The 24,912-nt window shown below is 39.9% G+C and overlaps 2 protein-coding genes across 2 annotated transcripts in view; one reads left to right on the top strand and one right to left on the bottom strand.

Moving 5' to 3' along the window:
* The first annotated feature begins 3,608 nt into the window (after positions 1-3,608).
* On the top strand, positions 3,609-22,975 carry gadd45gip1 (growth arrest and DNA-damage-inducible, gamma interacting protein 1). The gene is made up of 2 exons (XM_036552092.1): positions 3,609-4,020; positions 20,996-22,975. The coding sequence occupies exons 1-2, from the start codon at positions 3,620-3,622 to the stop codon at positions 21,294-21,296; spliced, it is 702 nt and encodes a 233-aa protein (XP_036407985.1). The 5' UTR covers positions 3,609-3,619; the 3' UTR covers positions 21,297-22,975.
* Positions 22,975-24,912, bottom strand: part of zgc:158403 (tetratricopeptide repeat protein 39A) — a 26,482-nt gene continuing 24,544 nt past the window's right edge. The window contains exons 15-19 of the mRNA XM_036552062.1: positions 24,281-24,401; positions 24,077-24,188; positions 23,814-23,928; positions 23,398-23,514; positions 22,975-23,105 (exon numbers count right to left, since the gene is read on the bottom strand). Coding sequence (XP_036407955.1) covers positions 22,994-23,105; positions 23,398-23,514; positions 23,814-23,928; positions 24,077-24,188; positions 24,281-24,401 — 577 coding nt within the window. The 3' untranslated portion in view covers positions 22,975-22,993. The remainder of the gene's footprint in view (positions 23,106-23,397; positions 23,515-23,813; positions 23,929-24,076; positions 24,189-24,280; positions 24,402-24,912) is intronic.

The following is a 24,912-nucleotide window of genomic DNA, read 5'->3' as shown; positions in this document are numbered from 1 at the left end:
AATCACCCCGATTTCAGCTTTTACAGGATTCCAAGACGCAAAACGAGTCAAAAAGACGTCACAGTTGTGTGATGAAATTAGTTGGGCCCTCCATCATCACCTCCTCACCCCGTTATGTCTGCTGCTCTGGATGTCGGACATTTTAAGGAGAAGTAAACTCGCTCACGCAAGCTTATTTTCTGCTTCAAACATTCCATACAGTTTGTAATAACATCATGCGCATTTGTCTATTCACCACCATCTGTTTTCCCGTTAATTCTATTTATCGCGTTAATTAATTCGCGAGGAAAATGGCTTACGGTAAAAAGCGGAGCGGAATTTTTATATTGCCTACGTCCCAAATAGTAGTATGTGAATGTTATGGTGGTGGGCCTATGTAAATGCGTAATTTGTTTGTTTTGTATGTGTAATGTAGCCTATTCGAAAATGTATCATGGTTGAGCGTGTTGGTGTTTGTGTGTTGATACTAGTGATGGGACGTTCGACACCGAGGTACCTACGCTCGCTTCACTTTCGCAAAGCATACTGGTTCGAAACAGTGTGTTGAAGCTTGTATCAAATTGCCATTTCCACGTGACTGATGACGTCTGAAGTTTCGTACGTCACTGAACGGTTCGAAGTTTTGGCGCTATCCAATACCCCATTAGCTATAAAAACAATGGAGAGAGAACAGGCAGGTTTTCGGTGTTTCATAGTGAGCCGCGATAAATTGATGCGTCGATCGCGAGTGTGGGAACATTTCGACCTGTTATCTATTAATTGTAATGTTCAGACATTGTAGCCACAATTATATGTTTAAAAATATTTTTAATATTTAATTTGTTTCTTTAGCCTAGGTCAAATCACTTAGGTGGGCACATGCCCGACCTGAGTCGATAGGCATGAAGCCTCGGTCATCACAAGTATCGATACTATACTGTATGTTGTCATGGCAGCTATAATTCAAGGTCAACACATTTAAACATAATTTTATTGTAGCAAATAGAGACAGGTAGCAACATACATTTCTTGCAGGACTTTAATGAGTGATCGAAGATCAGACTGAAGACACATCGCGTTCTTAGGCTTTCACAGTACATAACGTTCTGAAACTGAAATCAACCAGGTGTGTGCAGTCTGTCGAGCTCATGGCTGCAATTTCTGCAAACCACCAGATGTCACTGTGTCTGTCTGATGCTTCGTTCGAAGCTTCGGATCTTTTTTCGGCACAATTAGGAAGAAGCTTCAAAAGCCTCACAAGGCTTTGTCCGCCCATCACTAGTTGATACAACGAAAGATATGTTAAGTATGTTAGTTCAAATTTTACTGTCAGTCGGCATCCGGATCTCCCGGGGAATGGCGCGCGCGAAAGGGCGCGCGGCGGCTGCTTAGGGCTTCATAAAGCGCACCGGAGCACTGGTAATCATGGTAAATGGGGAGATGTGGAGCTAATACAGTTTCATGTATGCCTTAATTCTGACAGCCTGCTTTCTGTATATTTTGAATTCTGTTGTTACCTACTTTGGTTAAATTTTCATCATAATTATGTACTGTTTCAGTTTGTTTATGTGATTATTTAAATACTTGATTATTGTTTTGTTCCCTCTTTTTCTGTGCCCTTTGGTTTAGGCTATGGGGAGGAGGTAGCCTCTGTGGAGGTGGAGGTACCCTGGAGGTAGCTACTGTGTATATAAAGGGGGGATAGTTTCAGTTCGGGGGGGGGGGGGGGTCTCTCACAGGGGCTAGGTTTGGCTCGGGTAACTCTCACAGGGGCCAGGTTTGGCTCGGGTGACTGTGAGAGTAAGAAAAGTTTTGGTCTGGTCATCTTGTGATGCCGGTACTTGGGCCAGTAGGGCCATAGGCTTGAGTTTGCCTTAGCTTTTTTTTTGTTTGTTTGTTTTTTTGTCACTTGTGCTAATAAATTTAAGCACTTTCTTGCAAAAATTCTTTTGTGGCTGGTTTACTGCCCCCTACGACCGCAACACCACATTACCTTACCTGACAAGTTGTCTTAAAGCTAACAGACAGGAGGTCTCCCTAGCCACGGGGACCTTATGGATCCCGATATTATTCACGTCTGTGTGTGTAGCAGACATTTTGTGTCAGGTAGCTCAAAAAGTTAATTAATTCTTTATCTGAGAATTTGTTGTTTAAAATTTGTATATGATTGATTCCAGTTCTCCACATATATTAGTTTAGCTAGTTAGTTAGCTTGCTATCCAGCTACGGTAGCTAGCTACCGAAGTACTCGATCTATGGTTAACATTTAGCTACCAGCCACTGTAGCTAGTTGATTTCCAAAGGTAACATTAGTCGCCAGCAGGGGTGTACTGGGAAAGAAATTCAATCAGCCCTGGACTTATCCGCTAGGACCGGCCCCCGTGTGCTCGGGAATTAAAGTGTATTTGGATACGATTCTCAAGTTTTGTCTACAACTGAGACTACCTCATAATTAGTTAATGTACATGGACTTTACATACGATTATATTCTGCTGAATACACCTACGTAGCAAGTTTTATATCATCGCGTTTAATACTAGCTAGGTACAACTTGGACATCAGCGGTCCTGAAGTTCCCTTTAACTCTCTAGGTAGCCAGTTAGCTAGCATTGAAAACTCGTCTCTCGTTTTATTTAGCGTTAATAAAAAAATAATTAAAAAAACAGGGGTGACAATGCATTATTTTACTTAGGTTAGATGGGCGCTTGTTGGTAAGCTTACGCAAATAAGCTCTGTTTGAACTAATCGTGGCGTGACTTTGTCAGTGTCAAAGGATTTCATACGAACGTGTGTCATTGAAAACTGCCGTGCAATATGCCTTAACACTGAAAGCATTCATGAAATTATGGTATCTTGTTATTGAAATAAACCTTCATTTCTCAGTCCTCCCAATTGAACCATCAGATGATAGGCACACAGAGGGGGGCCTGTAAAAACTTCACCAGCTCCACCGGTCGCCAACCATCATTTTCACCAGCCAAAGTCTTCATGCCTCACATTGCAGCGTAACTGCAATTTATATTTTAACTAAAAAAAACATACATACAAACATATTATCATATGCATATAACACTGATTTTGGGATAGAAAAGGGACACTGAGGGAGTCCAATCAGACTTAGTTTCTCTATATATCTGGCCCTTTCTTCGGGTAGAAGGGTATTGAAATAGGCTGGCTTTGACATTTTTTGTTAAAGCTGCTTCAAGACAGGGTGTCCCGCAATTTCCTATTCACTCCCGTTCAACTTCACGGAATGTTTTCCCCGGGGGGGGGGGGGGGGGTTCTCTGTCTCTATTCGGATATATAATTTTTGGCAGGTGTCTGACAAAAAATTAAATCTCTTCGTGGTCCTGTGCCACATGACCATTGATAGTTGATATTAGTTAGACATCAGCATTCCTTTTGTCTGTCTTGATCTTACAAATGCTCCCGTTTGTCTTGTCATTATAAAGTATATCTAATTCTAAATATAGTCATTTTTTTCTTCCTGGCAAATGTTCTCTTTTCATATATCTGAAATCATCCCAACACCTTGATTTTGGAACTAAATTGAAGCTGGCATTGTATTAGTCGACTATATGTACAGCGGTGGTCCTAGTTGACAACTCACACTTCCGGAAATTAACATTACATTGCAGGAATGGCGGTCTCCATGCTGTGCGGAAGGTCGGTAAGGGTGCGTGGGCTCCTTAGAGGGATTTCGGTCTTGAAAACTTTAATTGGCAGTACCACGCAGTGTGGACCCTTATTACAAATTGTGTACTATAACCCGAAGCCTCTCAGATTAAATTTCAAGGACCCATATATCCCAGATAAGAAGAGCGAAAAGACTCCCGAATGGCAAAAGACTATAAAATATGACCGTAAATTGTTCGGACGGTATGGCTTCGCTTCGGGTGTCGATCCAGAACAGCTGTGGCCGAGCTCCGAAGAGCTGAAAGAGATGATCACTGAGGAGAAAGAATGGCAACCGTCTTTGGAGGAAATGTTGACAAACATTAGGGCGAAGGAGCAGGAAAGGGCTAAGAAACTGCAATCTAGGTAAGTACGACTATCCAACTTGTTGGCCTACTACATGTAGCAGAGCTGAAGTGAAGAGCTCGTGTGAGTCCTGCGTAAAAGCCTTGGTAGCGGGTAGCAGGTAGCCGAGCAGTTGCAGCGGCTGCGTCACTCCCCGGGACCTGGTTAAGTAGCGTTGTTGCCGACAGGCTATCGTGCCTTTAGCTTGACTGGCAACGATGCTGGCTGAAAGGGGTTGGCAGTAAGCAGCGAGAACCTCTGTTCGAAGCTCGCTCGCTCGCTGACCCACGTAACATCAAATTAAACACAACGCAAGATCCCACCCGTTACATACATACCTAGCTAAAGCAAGCCGTTTTTAAATTGTGTCTTCATTTTTTATTTTACACAGCAGATACGAGAATAGTTATGGCTACCTTCAATGTAACTACTTTCAGTGTTGGTTTAAATCATTTATCACCAAGTAGCTGGTCTCCATTCCTTTGTTATTTCTAGTCAACCTGTCCTCAGCCAGTTAGCTTGTTTTGTTTACATAAGTGTACTTTACTTCATTGTACCAGGGGAGAACTTCACGAGATCTGTTAAAACAGAATTTGAAGAAATCCCATATTTTCAGTTCCACACACTGGCCCAGTTGTTCAAAAAGTTCAGAATGATCCGGATTTGGAAATCCCATGTTTTGCTATCCAGGATCAGGTAATCCATCTTACTTTTGTGCCGGTTTTTCAAAGCAAAATTGGATTGGATCACCCTGATCCAGATACAAATTTTTCAAGATTACCAAATCCGGATTACCAGTGCTGTAAATGGGACTGCATATCACAATGTAGGCTACTAGCTATGTAAAGAACAACAGATAGAATAGCCAGCGTGGGGTCACTTTAAGTGTTTTTATTCGAAGAGACAGAAAACAGCACAGGGAGCGTGCAACATAATACTTGCCTGTATTGTCCTGCACAAGATCGCTACCAGGCGCAATGTCCCTCTCTGTGATGACATTTATGATGCACCTGAGCCTGTTGAAGACCCGGACCAACTTCCAGCGTTCTCTCCGAATGAGGGACTGACTGGACGTGCAATAAGGGATGCAATTGTTAGTAACTAGTTTTGACTGGTTCATCTCTGATGATTGTGTCATTGTAAATAATATACAGTGATAAATGACAGTTAAAATTAAATATATTATTTTTGTTTCATATTGATAGCTGTTTGGGAGATTATTTTATGGGGACAAAATCTTTTTTTTACTTTACTATACTGAAACATTAAAGAAAATTAACATTCTAAATCTAAAATAAAAGTTCAAAATATTAAAAACACTACTCTTTAATCTGCTTAAACTGTATTTATTTTTATTATTATATTATTATTTGCAGAGATGATTGTCAAACATAAAACATTCATATGCTTCTTTTTGGTATCATAAACATATTTAAAAGGAAGGACACCTTTCTGACAGAAAGTGCATGCAATTCAAGGTGCTTTAGAAAATTAAGTTGAAAACAGCTGTATTGTCCACCTTTGTAATCGAGTGGAAATTTGACTTCAGCTTGAAAAATTGACAAAAATATAAAGTTAAACATCATAGTGACAACACTGAATAACAAATGAATATTGGATATTACATTTACATTGAGCAATGTTTGTTACAAATCATCACAAAATGCCCCCATATGGTAGCTAATGACCCACAATGTCAAAACGTATTAACGAAAATTGGCAGGGGTCAATCGGAGCAATTTGGTAATTTCGTTTTATAGTAACGTTGGCTAACTAATAACACCAACAACAGATTATTGGTTGAAAATGCAACAGAATCCACTAACCCAGGCTGCCAGGTTTGGCATAATTAGGGTTCCAAGCACGTAGTGCTGGAACCCTATTGTGTTTGTTCTGATTAGGGGTCCAAACACGTAGTGCTAGAACCCTATTGTGTTTGTTCTGATTTTTATAATTATTAGTTTTATTTTTCTGCCCTAAAAGTGTTTGCCCAGCAAAAACTACAGATGCTAGAGCTACCAAACTTGGTAGATAGGTTGCTATGGTCACCCACTACTCAGGTAAAAAAATTACCCCGACTGGCCACATATTGGCGCTATAGGAAGCCACAATGCGTTTTGGGCTATAACTCTTGAACCGTTTGGGATAGAATCAAAATCTTTTTTCCCCTGATTCCCTGGCTCCAGATGAACAAAAAAGACAATTGGACCAAAACGATGCACCATATTCGGTTTTCCACCATTTTCAATTTTTTGTAAAACCTTTAAAATCTATCTCCTCCTAGACGGTTTGTCCGATTTGCACCAAATGTGGTACACAGCATCTTCCAACCAAGATCTTTAAATATTGTATAAAGAAAGTTGCTACATTAAAAGATGTGGCTGCAGTAAGCCAATGAAATTGTTGGGCGTGGCCTCTATTGATATAATGAGCTATAACTCCTGAATGCAATGTCCAAGCATCACCAAACTTGAGAATCCCTCATGTACAGGCCATTAAAGTTAAGCTTTCCAAATTTGGTCTGAATCAGTCCATAGGTGGCACTATAGCAAATAAATGGTCAAAACTCCTAAAGGTCTTGCCCGATCTAGTTCAAATTTTGCATACTGTGTCTTGGTCAAAGGTACTAGTAAAGTCTACAAGGACAAGTTGATAGCTTAAACAAGATGGCTGCCATAAGCCAGTCAATTTTCAGCAGCCCTTAAACTGACTTAACTATGACCTATCATTGTGAAACTTGGCAGCTAGGTTCCTATGGTGACACACTACTCAGGTTAAAAAATTACCCCGATTGGACAGATGGTGGTGCTATAGGAAGCCACAATTGAGTTTTTGGCTATAACTCTTGAACCGTTTGGGGCAGAATCAAAATTCTTTTTCCCCTGATTCCCTGGCTCCAGATGAACAAAAAAGCCTATTGGACCAACATTATGCGCCATATTGGATTTCTACTATTTTGACGTATTTGTAAAACCTTTAAAATCTATCTTTCTCCTAGACGGTTTGTCCAATTTGCACCAGATTTGGTACACAGCATCTTCTGACCAAGATATAAATATTGTATAAAGAAAGTTAAAAGATGTTGCCACAGTAAGCCAATGAATTCTGTGGGCGTGGACTTTATTGATATAATGAGGTGTAACTCCTGCATGCAGTGTCCAATCATCTCCAAACTTAAGAGTAATCATCTACAGGCCATTAGACTCAAGCCTGCCTAATTTGGTGTAAATCCGTCCATAGGTGGCGCTATAGCAAACAAATGGTCATTAAATGCTCCATTAAAACCAATAGTCTGACAAACTTGAAATTTTGCATGCTTTCTCTTGGCAAAGGTCCTAATAAAGTCTAAAAGTACAAGTTGATAGCTCAAACAAGATGGCTGTCATCAGCCAATCAAATTTCAGCAGCCCTTAAACTGACTTAACTATGACCTATCATCATGAAACTTGGCAGGTACGTTCCTAGAAAACATTTAAATCCCCATTACTCTGGCACGAAAGTAGATATTTCAACTATATTTCTTGTGCTTCATCAGAGTTAAGGACCCTAACTGGGAATTTATGAAACCTCCACATCAGCCATTTTGTGTTTCATCCATCTTTGATTTTGTCAAAAACACATTTAACCACCTCCTCCTAGAGTTATGGCACAATGAGGTTTTGTGTATTACCTCTTTGGACCATTGTCTTTAACAGTTGTTAAAGGATAGTTGCCAGGTTTAAGAATATGGCCGCAGTGTACCCACAAATTCGCCTGTGAAGGAACCATGAATTAAGAGTGGTCATACCTCTGCAATGCTTTTGTTCATTGTCATAAAAGTCGATACACATGCTTACAATTAGGCCATGTGTCCATGTACTTAGATTTTAATGACATTTTGTGCCAATGGACATCAAAAGGCACAGACTACACAAAGAAAGGCAGATATTGCCACCAATTTTTTGTAGGTCATTACATCACAACATATCAGGTCCTAACTGGAAAATGAACACATAGTTCAATGTCCAAATAGCATGGCTGCTATGATACAATCAGTTTGTAGCACTTAAAGTAGGCACATCTCCAGGACCTTTTGACCTATTGCCATAAGTAATACACTAAATAGTGCTGAAGAAACACTTGGACTTTCCATATTGGGCTGAATGTAAGACAGGTTTGTTTTTTTCCTACTTCAGAAATTACACCTGCAAAGTGGGGTTATCCTACATGCGTAGACTAGACTTTTTAATATAATTATACATTAAGAACAGCAGATGGCGCCATTTATCTGAGATTGTTGAGTGGTATTAGAAATCCCAGTATACTAGTTTATTTTTATTTTTATTTAAATAACTTATCCATTTGAAAATGTGATTGCATTGTATTTATATTTAAATGTGGCAGTTTCATCTAAATGATGTAGAAAATATGTCACTGTGCCTTGTTTTATTCAGTGTGTTTTCTTAAACTGATATCAAATAAAATGATTTCTTTAAAAAATATGATTTGATCTTCAAAAAGTCTTTTACCAAATAAAGGTGTTGAAAAATGGGGGTTCCTTTTCTAATCAGGGACATTTTATTATATTCAGCTAATATGATATGTTCTCTGCCATTTTCCCATGATTTTGGAATTATTCAGTTACCCAAAAATTGCACTCCTCCAACAGCCTTGGCACTTCTCATTGCAATGTCCCAAGAAAGCACTGTATTTTATGGCACTGCTTATCTTTAAGCTTGAAATAGATGTAGTGGGGGGCAGTGCGGTGGTGCAAATGGGTAGCAGTACTCCCTAACATTATGGAGGTTTCAAGTTCAGGGTGCGTCTGCATTCAGTTTGTACCTTGTCCCTGTGTCCATGTGGCTTTCCTCTGGGTATTCTGGTTTTTCTACCACAGTCCAAACACATTCAGGTAATGTCAACTGGACACGCTATATTGCCCATAGGTGTGAGTGTAAGAGTGGGTGTCAATGTGTCTGTTCATCCTGTGATGGACCGGAGTCTTGTTCAGGGGTTGTTCTCATTAGTTACCTGGTGGCCCTGAGGTCCTTGGCCCCTTCATTGCTGCTTGCAGCTATATTTATTAATTGATTTTGATGATGATTTCGCACTGACTAGTGTGACTGAAATGTCAATAGTCTGGTTTCCTTACTGAGATAGCGTCAACTTAACAACATGCATTTTAGCCATCAATTTCAACACTCGTTCCTGTGCAGAAATAGCCACGGTTTGTTTCAACGGTTAGCAGTTTATTGTAAGTAAACACTTGGCAGAGTGGTGTTTTAGTGCTTTTTCCAAAGCGAACCTTGTCGGGAATCGGTTTTGATAGCGTGTAACTCGATTTCAACTTTTTATGTGACGTCACTTGAAATCAGAATGGCAACCTGTCGAAAAGGCCGACTTTAGTTTATCACAAAACGCGCTTCTTTAGTGCATTTTATTTCCCATTCAGCCAGCATTCGCTACGTCCCTGTCCCTTTCTGCTCATTGGTGGAACATCAGTTTTCAGGGGCGTGTCATCTTACCCGGAAGAACGTGGCAGCGGGAGTGCATAGGTCAAATGTTCGCATGCTGAGTGTGAATGCATGGCGCGTGTAAATAATTTTATTTTTTTATTCATTGCGTTTCAGGCAGTCTTTTGTGATGTGTTTATCGCGCATGTTCATATTGCCATGATGATGAAAATATGATGTATCGGTCAGCACTAATATCTATATCTATATATAATATATAATATGGGCGCAATACGTATTCCTGTTTTTGAGCGATAGGCATACTTGTGTAACAGATTATCATTCAAGAATTTTATTTGGGCTGTGCAAAACAAGATTTAACAAATATTTTCTTATTCTTTAGAATAAAACAGAACTGTATTTTAAGAAAACCATATATAAAAACTACATTTGATGGACTCTGATGGAGCTTCTTGAACCCCTCATTTTTGACAGTGCTAATGGGAAGGATGTCTTTTGCAAGGCAATATGCAGTCGCATTTGTGATGTCTTCGTGTTTTTAGGTTTTAGGTGTTTTTTTTGTCGTAAGGCCCAGTGCTGGAAAATGCTGATATGATCATTTGCTGCTGGGTAGTCGCACTGGGTACTGGCCTGGTACTTGTCAAGGGTCCACTAACAACACTTGTTTGGGATTGTAATTTCTTACTTTCTGCATGTTCTCACGTGTGATATTGTTTCAAATGATGAAACAGGTTTGTGGAGTTGCCGGTCTTTGACGGCATGTGTCTTTGGCACAGTTTGCAGTGCACGCTGCTCTGTTTTTTGTCAGATTGTAAATATCTCCAAACTACTGAAGTTGAGTGACATTTCTTGTTGACCATGTCTTCGTCCTTGGAGCTGGTCATGGGCACTGCTTTTTCTTTGGTCTCGCTCATTTCGCTTATTTTACTTATTACTTATTATTCTACTTTTTATTTTACTATTATTTACTTTTTATTTTACTATTATTATTTCACTTATTCGCTTATTATACTTATACCGCTCCAATTACAAGCCTGTCAGCTACTGTGTCTGTAAACAATACCACGTGCTGGCCTAGATTTATACCTCTCACTGTGCAATCTAACTTGTGCAATGCATACCTCTATTCCTGAGACATGATTGGCAGTTCGTGATTCATTTCTGTACAATCTGTCTAAGCATGGAAAGTAATTATATCGAACATATGTTGTATTTCTATCGAGGAAAATTATATTGCGATAATTATTGTTATCGTTTTATCACCCAGCCGTACTCTTGAATAAAACAGACCTGGTATTATGAAAGAATTTCAGTCATTAGCGCTGTCAGGTGTAGCCTACCGCAGCAATGTTAACAGTGCTTCTCACTGGTCGTGACTCACGACCAATGAGAAGCGCATTCTCTGGGTTGTGGACAGACAGGCTGAGGGAGAGCAGCAGGGTTTCCTTCTATCGCATACAAATTGCCCTGTCTTAGTAGTCTAACCTGTAATATTTCTCTCCCATAGATTTGCACTGAATTGATTCTAAAAAATACAAAACAGAGTGTGTCCCGTATCAGTTCAATACGGAACATGTCTTTTAGTTTCCAATTACGGGATGACTGCGTATTTTACGGACAGTTGGCAACCCTAATATATTTATATCGGTGGCAGCTGTTGAGCTGGAAATTGAGTGTTTCGCGAGCATAATCATTTATTACGGGATTGGTGTCGATTATTCAGTGAATTATTTTATTGTTAATCGAGGAGGATAAAGGGGAACAGGTTGAAAGTAATGATGGATTTAAAGGTAGTGTTTGGGCTTCCCCTGTTTCCAGCTCAACAGCTGCCACTGATATAAATATATAGGCTATATATTAGAGCCCGACGGATATAGGATTTTTAAGACCGATACCGATTTCGATATTTGGGGTACAATCCGACAAAAAAACAGAGCAGCGTGGACTGCAAACTGTGCCAAAGACATGAGGCATCAAAGACAGGCAACACTACAAACCTGTTTCATCATTTGAAACAATATCACATATTAGAACACACAGAAAGTAAGAAATTACAGTCCCAAACAAGTGTAGACAGACTTGTCTGTCTTGCCAGTAACTTGTTGAGTGATGGCTTTGCTTGTTTAAAACTTGTACAGAAGATACTGACCACAGTTACGATTTTTCTTTTGTCTACTTATTTTGTTTACATTGTCAGCTAAAACACTTACAAAATGTTTCAACCCGTCTGTACAAAGGCAGTGTTTCCCACACATAGACTTTACTTGGGCGGGCCACCCAGGTATATTAACGGCCGCCAAAGTATATTTGGCGACCCATTTTACCATTTTTTTTTTATTTTTATTTTTTTTATCCATCTGAGAGAATGATGCCATCCGCAATCAATTATTTTCTACCGCTCATCGCTGACCTTTCCGAGTGTAACCAATGATTTCACAGTGTGACGTATTGGAACATGGGCGGCGTGACACCGTCGCGAAATATAAATTTAAAGATCCATTCAAAGTCAAAATGGAGGACTGGAGAAGTTTATACTGTGTGTCAGGCTTTTCAGAGTTGTATGACACCACTTTGAAGTGGTACCACAACCTCACTAAAAAAACAATGCATAGCACAAAGTTAGCATCGAGATGGGGCTACCAGGTTTGTAGATTCGGCTGTAATAATTTTAAAGTTATTTAGCTACATAGTCGGCATACTCAGAAGCTTGCTACATCCCTGGTTATTAGCTAGCTAGTTCTGTGAAAGTGCCAAATCCAAACGTGAGTTTATAGTAGTAATGTTACAGAGCTACAAAAAACTTGATAGCTAGCTAGTGTATTAGTGTCCCTGTAAGCACACATACATTTCCGAGACGTCTATGCGATGTAGCAAGGGAGCAAGCGAGTTTCGAATCTAGGTTCTCACTGCTCATTGCCAACCCCTTACAGCCAGCGTCGTTGCCAGTTGAGCTAAAGGCAAATTGCCCCAAGCCTGTCGGCAACAACCCTAGTTAACCAGGTCCCAGGGAGTGACATAACCGCTGCAACCGCTCGGCTACCTACTACCCGCTAACCCACAGGCTTTACGCAGGACTCGCACAAGCTACTCATTTCAGCTCTGCCACACTAGCAACATAGGCTAACAAGCATAAGTGTTATACTAGCCTATTCCATTACATGCATAATATTATACTCATAAAAAGATGACATATCTGCATACCTTTTATCTTTTGCACATTTCTCCTCTTCTTTCCTCTTTTTCCTAAATTGGGCACCTGACCTTTTCTTGTCCATTTGTGTTGATTGGGCACTTGAGCATTAATACATTAATACATCCCCCAGCACTGTCAACCAAGAGTCAAGACTAAACCAATTCACCTTGGTGGTGTGCAGACTGGTTTTATATTTTTCTTAACGATTAGGCACAAACCAGAAAAAATGCAACAATATGTCTGTGAAACTACATATTCACAGTATTATGAATGAATTGTGGTTTATTTGGTAGCATTCGTAGTGTGATTTTACTAATTGCATTAGTAATGTACAAAGTTAGAGGTGTGCTATTTGATAGATTCCCCCGCACCCCCTACCTTGGGCTTCCAGTGGGGAGGCCTGAGGTCAAACTACCCCCTCCCCCCTCCCCATCTCGTACTTCTGAGTGGGAGACCTCCCCAGGCGGTAGCCTGCCTAGCTCACAAACCAGAATCAGGGTGCCCACTCCGACAAGGTGAATTGACCCACACGGTGACATGATATCATTGACGTGACATGCAAATGAGCGATAGAAAAGCGATCGTGCAAATGTCACAATTCTGAATTTTTTTTTGTGCGGGCGCCCTGTGCCGCCCCCAACAAGATGCAGCCCTGGGCAGCTGCCCATGTTGCCCATACCTAAATCCGCCACTGTCTAGGAATCTTGTCATGTGGAGGACTGAGCGTTACATCAAACATATGCTCAGCGTTCTGTTGACGCCCCAACGCTAGTCATGTGTAAGCAGCTTAATTGTTCTGACTTTGGTAGTAGCTTTCGAATTCTATGAAAGAAGGCGGCAAATATGCTGCGTTGGTAGCTACAAGGCTGAAGAGTGTATTCAGCACACGTAATTTGACCATTGCGCAACATGCAGCAAAGTTGTCCTGGCTAAATATAAGAAAGATTAAGTGCTCAGACAAACGGTGCCATTTTTTGACAAACTAAAGAGTGTTTTATTCTTTTTTTTTTTTTTACTTTGTCTTACTCTTCCCATGTGGGTAGATGGAGGGGGGTGGATCTGTGAAATATGTGAAATTAATAGAAATATTCAATAAATCAAAATATTGTGTTAAAGGTCACACGTAGTTGTTGTTTGTCACATGTAGTAGACCATTTTTGTGCCGGCAGGTAATGCCAGCCCTTTTTGTCAGCTCCCACCACAAGTATATTTCAGACCTGTGGGAAACACTGAAAGGGTTTGGCATGCTGACCAGAATTAAGATTTATTTGTGTATTTATTGTTTTATTTATTGACATTATCCTTTAAAACACTTTTAAACTTTGCAGTCTGAGCCATCTTACATGTGTGCTATATCACACTCCAGCACTCAATTTTTTTAAGATATTTATTTTGTTGAGGAAAAAGCACTGAAAAAGGATTTTACTTAATTTTACTCATGCATATGTTGATGTTGAAAAATGATTTTCAGTTTTGAATATTCTACCTCAGATTTGTGAAATGTTCCTTTGTTTGGCAAGTGTTTGTCATGTTCTGACCATAAAGAATAGTTTAAAACCAGTTACCGTGGTGGTGGAATTGGCTGCGATGCAAGGGGCACCAGCTAAAATCTTGCCTAGGGCACCAAGTTGGTCAGGGCCGGCTCTGTGTGTAGTTATTTAAGAGTCCTCACCAAGATAACATGACATAATGCAGTTTAAAAATAAACTTGTTTTATTGTCATAAATAGTACTTTGAACAAAACTACACCAAAATAGGCTATATTAAAGTCTTGATAAATAAGAGTCAAATGTATAAAAATACCAAAAAGTTCTAAAAAATATCATGCCATCTTAAACTTTTTAGTAAACTGATAGTGACCTAGAGTAGACACTAATGTTGAATGCATGTAATAGCTACTACGTGACTGTCTGCAAGGAGGACATGCGACTTTGGCGTTTCACACTACACGTTTGAAAGAGAAGCTAGATAACTTTGTTTGGCTACTAAGCCATGTTATTGATACTTGATGATACTTGTTCAGCTCACGTATTTACGTGTCCCCTCTGATTTAACCCTTTTACACGTAACTTTTTTATGCTACATGGTTCGTTATGTTTTCATTAGCGTTATTAAGCTTCTCATAGCAGCCCCTTCCTTCGTCACGTTCTCGACCTCCTCTTGCTCTGATCGCCGCGTCATAACGTCCTCATACTCTGTGCTATTAAGCCTCAGGTGTTTCAGCAGGTTTGTGGTGTTGCCACAATACTTAATCGTCTTCGCACACACATCGCAAACCGCCTCCTTGCTATTTTCAACGCTAAAATATTGCCAGACAATAACTACGCTTTCGATTGGCTACCACGTTTATCAAACTGCACTCAGCACTGACTGACTGACTCGTCGCTGTGAAGTTGTCCTCTTCCAAACTACTTGTTTTAGACGCGGGAATGTCAATACTATATTCTCATTGGCTCCCGCGTTTACAGAGCCGTACTACGCATATGGCCGACAGGCGGAAGGAGTAGTTGTTCCGGTCAACTGGTTAGTAGGAAAGTCTCTTGTAGTGTTATTTTTCACTGGGTCCCTTGCAGATATTAAAATACACATATACCTCAAATGACTAAAATTCAGTATCGATCTTTTAATGAGAGAATCAACCCTAGAACAGGAAACGGAAGTATCGATATTTCAGGATTGATCCGCACATTACTAATATTTACCATTGCTTCATTTAGACAGAATAAGTTAAACGCGATAGTTTAACCGCTCATTAACGTTAGCGGTCTTCCACTGATAAACATGGCATTAACTAGTTTTGTGGGTAACTTAATTTAGCAATGGGCAGCGTTATATGCTGCTGTAAGTGATGTTGCCAGAGAATTTTTAGAAGTGACGAGGGGGAAATGATAGGACCGTTGTTGCCACACTGTTTCATAAATAAACCTACAATCAAGTTTGTCAACAGCTTAGCCTACACCACTCAACTACCATAATGTTAAACGTAATTTTGATGTTTGACTGACAGTATCGGCTTCCACGTCAGCAAAACTGTGTATGGCTGAGATGAATGTTGTCAGGCTTATATAGGCTAAGAGAAGAAGTGATGGGGATAACGTAAAAAAAATTGGTAAGTCATAAATGCATAACATATATGTATGCTATTAATGTATTTCACCATTTAATACCATAAATGTACACAATTTGTGTTAAAAGATACATTTTATAAAAAATGTATGTAAAAAGTTACTTTGCAAAAAAGAACAACTTTAATTTAATGATAATGATTAGCCTAATAATAACTAATAGTTAATGACTAATTTAGTTATTAATCATTAGTGTTAGGTTTTTGTGTGTTTACGTATTAGTGTGCAACTCTCATAACTACGGCAAGGGGGCTGCTTGCTTTGCTTACCTACGGGGGCCAAAAATTTTACACGGTTTTTCCACATCCATATGGGAGGGTATACTATACATGTAAATAATAATACATAGATTAAAATGCTGCTTGAAAGTGATTGAACCTCTTGTGCAAGTATAGATTTTAGTTTTTACCATGAAATGTTTAAGATGAACCATTCTTTTTATTTGACATAACAGGTTCATATTTGCCAAATCCGCATGTTGGTTTACATGCGTGTGGTAGAACAACAAAATAATGATAATAATAGTAATAATAATAATAAATCAGCTAAAGGCCAATCCAAACATCTCAAGTAATTGTGCATGCTTCAACAATAAGAACAAAACTGAATTGAAATGGCGTTCATGGGAGGGTTGCCAGGATGAAGCCAAAAAAGTCAAAAAAGAACCAAACTTCCCATCTTAAGTTTGCCAGAGACCACCTGGACAAACCTGAAAGTTTTTTGAAGTCTACTCTCTGAACAGTTGAGTCCAAAATTGACCTTTCTGGTCACAATTGAAATCAGTTTTGCAAACATAACCCTAACCCTAACCCTAAATCCAACACTGCCTACCACTAAAAGAACCTCTCAACAGTCAAGCATGGTGGTGGTAATAAAGGGCCCACTCATATTAATGATAATAATATGCATTCTGAATTTCATGCTCCTCAGTTTACCCTACATCCCTTTTTTGCTGGTGTAGTTTCTGATGCACTCCAAAAAATTGATCCCAGGAAATCAACTGGAGAGGATAAATTAGATCCTTTCTTTTTTGACTGTCTTCTCCCTTAATCACAGAGTAAATAACATATTTTTAACCTTTGTTTTTTTGGTATAATTCCTAGTGTATGGAAATCTGCTCATGTTTTTGTATAAAGGAGAAGATGTATCTTCTGAGTTGTATGGCCAAAATCCTAGAATCTTTGGTAAATAACCGTTTCAGAATTATTTATATGGGAGACATCAATGTGTAAAAATAGGGAATGTCCAATCTGAGTTTTTGCCAAAAACAAAAGGTGTGCCACAAGGATCCGTATTGGGTCCAATTTTATTTTCTATCTATATTAATGATATTATCTCATCCTTAACTGCCTGTCATGTCCACCTTTATGCAGATGATGCTGTTGTGTATTGTCTTGTAGACTGTTCAAGCAGCTGTTACGAACATGCAAATTTCTTTTAATGCTCTGCAAGATATGCTTATGGATATAAAATTAGTTTTGAATGCACATAAAACAAAGTTTATGTTGTTTTCTAGAGCCAGTAACATAGATAATGGTAACCTACATATTTCCACTGTAGACGGTTCCAGAATTGAGAAAGTCACAGAATATAAATATCTTGGCATCTGGCTAGATGAAAAGCTTACATTTAAATATCATCTAGACAATCTTGTGACTAAACTACGACAGAAGATTGGGTTCCTGTATAGAAACAGAACCAACTTCCCTCTGTTTTGTAGAATTATTATGGGGATTGATTTATGGGCATGCAGCTTCTATCCTCAAACCTCTGAATTCAGTTTATCATTCTGCACTCCGCTTTATTACTGGTGATGTTTATGGCACACATCATTGCATTCTGTATGAGAAGGTTGGCTGGTCCTCTCTTTCAGAGAGACGTAATAGGCACTGGTATTTATTTATTTACAAAGCCCTTATTGGTAAATTACATCTCTTTTGGACAGATCAGTAGGGACTTACCAAACTCGGGCACATGATTGGCTCACACTCCATGTACCTAAAGTGAATTCTGAACTTGGAAAGACTGCATTTAGATTTACGCTCCCTACACATGGAATAAGCTACAGAGCACTTTAAAAATGGAGATTTTAAACCTTCCCAAAACAGAATGCAATTGTTTTAAACTGTTCTAAATTGTTTTAAGTGATGAGGTTTATGTCCTCATTTTCATTAGATAAAGAAGATGAGAACCGGACATAGGATAGATTTTGTAATACTCTGTTTTTAATTACTGCTGTCTATCAAACTCAAATGTCTTTGAAGTACATTGTACAACTTAAGTCTCTCTCTAATTCTATCTGCCCAGTGCTGGCCAGAAGCAGACGGGCTCCTTGGAGTTTTTCCTTGCCACTGTTGCCTTAGGCTTGCTCACAGGGGGTCTCAGGCCTGGGAACAATGTGAAGCTATTTTGTGACAACTTGTGTTATAAAAAGTGCTATACATATAAAATTGAATTGAATTGAATAGATAAATGGCTGGTGCTTTTAATTTGGCATTTTATATGTTTTTAATTTCCTTTATGTGTCATTTCATCAAAATATTGCACCTTTCTATTCTCATTTGTAGAGCTGGGGAAAATAATCGTTTTTACGATGCATTGCCATGCGAAAGTGAAAGATTCTGCATCAATGCAGAAAAAGAAAATAATCGATTACTAAAAACTGTAATGAACCCTTTCGCGCGTACGGTCAAACTGGTGTGATTAGCCGTTTAGCCCGTATGCTAAAACGATTGCTATGCGATTAGAACTAGGGACTAGTTCTAAGAACTAGGGTTGGCCGATGGCTGACAGACATCACGATGTTGAGCCGATATATATATAATATATATTTGCTCCTTGCGCCTGATTTAAAGGAAAAACAGCTTATTTAAGCACACTATACCGCCCAATGAAAGCATGTTTTAATTTAGGCACACACATAAAAATTATTTTTAAATCTACCTGGTTTGCACCTACCTCAGTAAATCAGGGGGCGAGTCTTTATTTCTGTCGCAAAACTGAGGATTAAAACTTACGTACAGAGCGAACTCTCCCATTCTCTGCTATACCCGTCTTAAACAAATAATTCCTAATCGTTATAGCCTATTGTTATAAATCTTTTTCACCATGTCTCACCCTGCACATTTAACTATATTTCATGTTTAGGAAAAATATAAGCAATGAATTATTAATATTGTAATGACTTGAGGAAACTCTTGCTGATTTTTAGCGTTATTAAGCTTCTCATAGTTTTCAGTTAGCATTTGCTATATTTTTTAATGTTAAATCGCTGTTTCCTCAAAACTAAAATTAGCTAGAATTTTTCCAATCTAGGGTTCTAATTGCACCGATTTTAGCATACGCGCTAAACGGCAAACCACACCGCTGTGAACGTACGTGCGAAAAGGTTGAAAAAATTTTTCTTGAACTTTAAATATAATTCAACTGAAAAACAAATAACCATAACCGCTAGTTTACAATGCACTAAAAACAAAAATGTTTTGTGTTACCGTTCTAAAAACAGTTCAAATCTGAGGGCTTGTATTCTTGTATTAATAAAATAAAACATGGAGGACAAGACGCATCGTGATGCATTGAGATCGCTACTACCCTTTGAATCGTAATCGAATCGAATCGTGAGACCAGTGAAGATTCACACCTCTAGTCATTTGTTAACCCTTTTGCGCGGACGGTCACACCGGTGTGATTAGCCGTTTAGCGTGTATGCTAAAACCGGTGCGATTAGAACACTAGATTGGAGAAATTCTAGCTAATTTTAGCTTTGAGGAAACGGCGATTAAACTCTAAAAATATAGCAAATGCTAACTGAAAACTATGAGAAGCTTAATAACGCTAATGAAAACACAACAAACCATGTAAGGTAACACCGTGCTACATAGCATAAAAAATAAGTTACGTGCAAAAGAGTTAAGACGCTAGGTTTCTTCCCGTATTTTTTTCCCCTTAAGTCATACCTGATGCGGGAGCAAACCTCCAGTTTTCCAAGGCCATGTGAAATGCTTCCGGGGAAAAAACGCTACTCGTATCTATTCGATGTTGATATCACAGCAACAGTACTATGCTGCTTCCATGTGATAGAAGCACATGGCTACAAAGATAGTGAAAACATATATATATATATATATATATATATATATATATATATATATATATATATATATATATATATATCAAAGTCAAGTTCAAATTTACCTTAGCAATAAAGCTGTTCTTTAATGTCGTTGACCATCGTTTTGTGCTTATTTTTTTAAGTATCGGTTCAGGCACCGTTTAGGCACCCTTACCGTTTTAAAAGTATCACTTTAGCACCGGTATCGAAAAAAACCCAAACGATACCCAACCCTAGTCAAAATCTAGGGCTGCTTTTCCTCGTCTGTACCTGGATGACTCCACATCATTAAGGGAACCATGAATCCTGAGATATACTAGGAGATTCTTGAACAGAACCTCATGCCATCAGTCAAGAAGCTGAAGCTGGTCTGAAAATAGGTCTTCCAAACAAAGACCCAAAGCATTCAAGCAAATCTACCTAAGAGTGGCTCAGGAGAAATCCATTTTGGATTGGCCAAGTCAAAGTCCTGACCTAAATCCAATTGAGATGCTTTGGCAGGACCTGAAGTGGGGAATTCATGCCAGATACCCATCAAACCTTACTCAGTTGGCTGAGTTCTGTAAGGAGGAGTGGGCAAAGCTCCCTCAAAGCAGATGTCAGAGACTGACATATATATATATGTTTGTGTTCTTTATTTGGAATGTCTTGTTATTTATTTATGTCTTTTGAGGTTTAGATAAGCACTGTAGGTCCATTCACAGAGATAACAGTGGTGGACCACTGATTTGGCATGTTTGATGTAATGCAGCACACTATGATACATGTTGTCTAAGGCCTGTGAAGTGGTGGAATCAGTATTTGTGTACAGTGTCTCTAAGTAATACATAAAAGGTAGAATTGCATTTTACCTAAAATTACATTTTACAAAAATTTACATTTTAAAGAATGTAAGTAGAACCAGTCTTCTCATGGCCTCAAGCATTTATTTATTTATATTATTTATCAACGTTTATTTCTGAAATAAAAGCCCATATTTACTTCCAGTTTCTAAACCAAATAATCAGTATTATGTCAATCAGTGTTATGGGGTTAAATGTCAGTTTAAAAACCATCTAGCCATGTTTGCTGATGTATTTACTAATTGGCTTTTCCACTGTAACATGTATTTCAGAGAGAAACTAATTGCCGCAAACATGGCGAAAATGCCACAGATGGTGGCAGAGTGGCGGCGCCAGTCACATGACATTAAGCGCAAACACAAGGAGGAGAAGGCGCGCCGGGAGCGACTGCTGGCCGAGGCCAGGGAACGCTTCGGATACGCGCTGGATCCCCGCAGCCCCAAATTCCTGGATATGGTCAAAGAGATAGAAAAGGAAGAAAAGAAGAAAAGAAAACTACTGAAACGTCAAAAGAATGCCGAGGAATCAGCTGCACCAGCTCCCGATGCTCCTGCACCTGGAGCCACTTCATAGACACTGTAGATGGAAAAGGATTTTGTACATAGCAAAGTGTCACTCACTTACATTTCTCAATGTTCAATCAATTAAAGTGTACTTAAACTGCTGTCTCAGTTCTAAACAAATCTCCCACGGTGCTTATTCCATCTTAAGTTACAGTTCAGTCTGGACACTTCCAGGAACATATGTAGATATGTCACAGAAATAATGGTATGCACATAGCTGGCAAGGGAAAGCATACATAGATAAGTAAACACACTACACTGTTTTCAGGTAGTGACAAGCATTACCTGGACTGTGACTGTTATTTTGGTTTGGAAAATGGCTGGCTAATGTGGAGTGTTTTATGCATAATGCCTAAAACAGGCACTGTACTGCAGTATGAGGCTATGAAAACCATACTGAAAAGACCCAGTTCAGAATGTGCAGTAGTTATGTAGGCAGCCAAGCAAACTTTTTCCGCTTTCTCCATCCCCAGCCTTGACCTGACTGCACAGTTGGGGGGTATCAGCACTATTGTTAGTTTTCATCACCGCATTTGCTATACTTTGTAACGTTAAATCATTTTTCCCTCAAAGCTAACCATAGCTAGAATTTTTCCAATGTAGTGTTTACATCGTTTTGACCACGCACAAAAGCGCTAATCACACTGGTATGACTGTACGCGCAAAAGGGTTAAAATAGCAAAGCACCCCTGATATTAGGGGGCACTGTTGTCTTCTGAGGCAGCCGCACAGGAGCTCACTCATGCTTTTTAACTCTGCTACAGTCCCCCATAACCTCCTGCAGCAACCTCAGCCAGCTGACAGGTATATAGCAGCACTAACAGGTCCTGTATAAGAGTGTTAGCTCTGCTACAGTTATCTCCCTTCTGATTTGCAGTAGTCAATATATGAAGTGTGTGGGTTTATAAGAAGCCATATTGTCAGTAGAAGCAGTTTGTTTTTACACAAAGGTAAAACCTATTTTTCAAGTTCACTGTTTCCTATGGTTGAAGGATACTGATAAATATTAAGAAAAGAGGGCCACTAGATGAGGTTATTATTTAGTTTATCCCAGCAAATAAATCCGTGTACCATCATATCTTCCTTTATGACTTGACAAGAAGAAGGTGGCATTTAGATCCAGGGTTAAGTATGGATTTTCCAGACAGTTAAGGTATGAGTGCAAGTGTAATATGCTGTCTCTGCTTACATTACTTTACACACAGAACTACGAGAGACTCAGTATTCTCTGTACATGGCAGTAGTCCCATTCTGACCGAAATATCTCTAAAATTAGTTGATTTATTATCCCTTAGAGGACACTTAGCTGAACATGCCGTATATCCCTTGTATAATTTCCATAAGAATTACAATTATCATCAGACCACAATTGAACTTTGAGCAGCAACCTGTTCCCAACCCTGAGTGATGGCATGATGCTTATAATCATGAATGTCCATTCCAAGATTCATAGAGACGTCACAGTTGTCCTTATGGTCAGCCATACGAAAGCCTATGCCATTTGGCCATGTACAAAGAGAGTCCGATCTGTGTTGTCATGTCAAGCTGAAGTCTTTCCACTGGACACTGGACACAGGTATGAAGACGGTCATCCATTGGCTGTGAGGGGAGACCTAGATTTTGGCCCCCACCCACAAAATGATAAGAAGCACTGGGTGGGGATGGGACCACTGTACTGTCGCGTCTGTATGGGGGGGGATGCCTGGATCACAAATCCGTGTTTTCGTTCGGATCACTTGTGTCAGCCTGCAGTTTGGACAGGGCAGCATGGATCCTGAACTGGGTGCGGGACTCCATTGAGTATTCCTTGTAGCCATTTCTGAGGGGAGAAACAAACAAATGGATCAGCCTCTCACACCAAATCCATCTGAGGGCATAAGAGCTGCCATAAACAGCGAGAATCACGTGGCTGTGCCTATAGAACCTTGGCTGTTTTTTTGTGGTATGACTAAAAGAAGCTCTGCTGATGAGATCCAATCAGGATCCAAGGAGGTAAAAGGTGACATGATTTCGACAGGAATGCAACCCTCTCCTCTGTGTACACAGCCCTGTGCTGGTGGGCGTGTGCTTGGTGTGGTGATCGGCAGTAGAGAGGCGGCTGCAGGGCTTACTTGGCTTTCTGTAGAAGCTTGACAGCCTCCTCTTTGCGCCCCAGGTCAATGTACAGGAGGCTGAGCTCCAGCAGGGCGTTGGGAACCAGGTAGTGGTCGAACTTAATGTGCTTCTCACTGCAGAGAGACACAGGTAACATCTGGAGTCAACAGCTTTGCTTAGTTAAAGCCTCACACAAATGCTAGTAATACCAGTAATTCATGACATTTGTGTAATGCTATTACAATGTAAACAAACATGAGGGTGCTCTTGTGTGTTCAGCTTGTCCTTGTTATCAGATGAATAAAACCAACAGAACTGCAATGTTTATTCATTATTTATCTATTATTTGGTTTCTGTTTTGGGTCAGGTGGGCCAGCCTTGCTGTGCAGTGTCATGAAAGCGACTGATTAGTCTGTAAATGGGCACCTCCCACCTGCTGTACACCTTGTTGAAGCATTGTTCCGCCCCCTCAGTCTGGCCCTGGTTTTTCAGGCACAGTCCCTTCAACAGCTGAATTACACAGCGGTCATCCACTGTGTACTCATTCACTGTAGGAGAAACAGCAGTCATCCACTGGGTACTCATTCACTACAGAGAGAAATAGCAGTTATCCACTATGTGGAACACAGCAGCCTGACCAAATCACGCATGCAGGTATGGCATATTAAATCATGACAGAATAAGTGAATGCAGTACCAGGACTGTCATGCAGGGTGTGCTCTGCCTCTACCAGTGTCTCCATCATACCCTTGGTCAGGTCTGGCCGCTTGCGAATCATGGTAAAGCCATTCCACATGTACATCATTTCCTGTAATGGACACACATCCACACAAGCAGAGTCAGTAAGGAACAGTGTTTCAGGAAGGTTGGGTGCCTGTTGTGTATGGTCTAAGGTCTTACCAGAACAGGCACTGGCAGTTGAACAGGACAGCTGGCTTTATAACGCCTGGCTTTACGGATCGCAAACTTCTCTGTTGGTGGAGATTTCCCAGCAATTTTCTGCTTAAAGGAAGGCACCTGTCTGATGGTGTGAAAGGTACAGAGAGGAAGCAAGTTGACAGAGGGAGAGAGTCAGAGAGAGGGGTAAGGAGGTACACAAGAGTGGGACAGAGAGGCAGAAAGGGTAGAGAGGTACAGAGAGAGGAGTGCAGAGACAGATGAGTAGAGAGACAGAAAATGGGACAGAGAGGGGGTAAAGAGGTACAGAGAGAGGGGTAGAGAGGCAGAGAGAGGACATATATATAGAGAGAGCAGGGTACAGGTGCAGAGAGAGGGGTAGAGAGAAGAGAGAGTACTGGAAAACTGAGGAGAGTACTGGAAAACTGAGGAAAACTGATTATATTACTGAAGAACCTGACAGGACACACATTTTTAAGTCAGATCACATCAAGTCAATAACACCTAGCTCATAGAATCCCCATAGTTTACCAGTTCATCAGGATGAAGTCTGCATATCCCCATACAGCACTGGTGTGCCCTAACACTGAGTCTGTACAAAAGCTACATGAACACACCACACAAATGTTAACTTT

This window comes from Megalops cyprinoides, chromosome 19 (assembly GCF_013368585.1).
Source record: "Megalops cyprinoides isolate fMegCyp1 chromosome 19, fMegCyp1.pri, whole genome shotgun sequence".
NCBI lineage: Eukaryota > Metazoa > Chordata > Actinopteri > Elopiformes > Megalopidae > Megalops > Megalops cyprinoides.
This window is presented reverse-complemented; position numbering and strand designations above follow the sequence as displayed.

Bases quoted from the DNA above. Each gene is read 5' to 3' on its own strand.
- gadd45gip1 (XM_036552092.1), top strand. From the start codon at position 3,620: ATGGCGGTCTCCATGCTGTGCGGAAGGTCGGTAAGGGTGCGTGGGCTC. The intron at 4,021-20,995 runs GTAAGTACGACT...CATGTATTTCAG, and splicing joins GCTAAGAAACTGCAATCTAG to AGAGAAACTAATTGCCGCAA.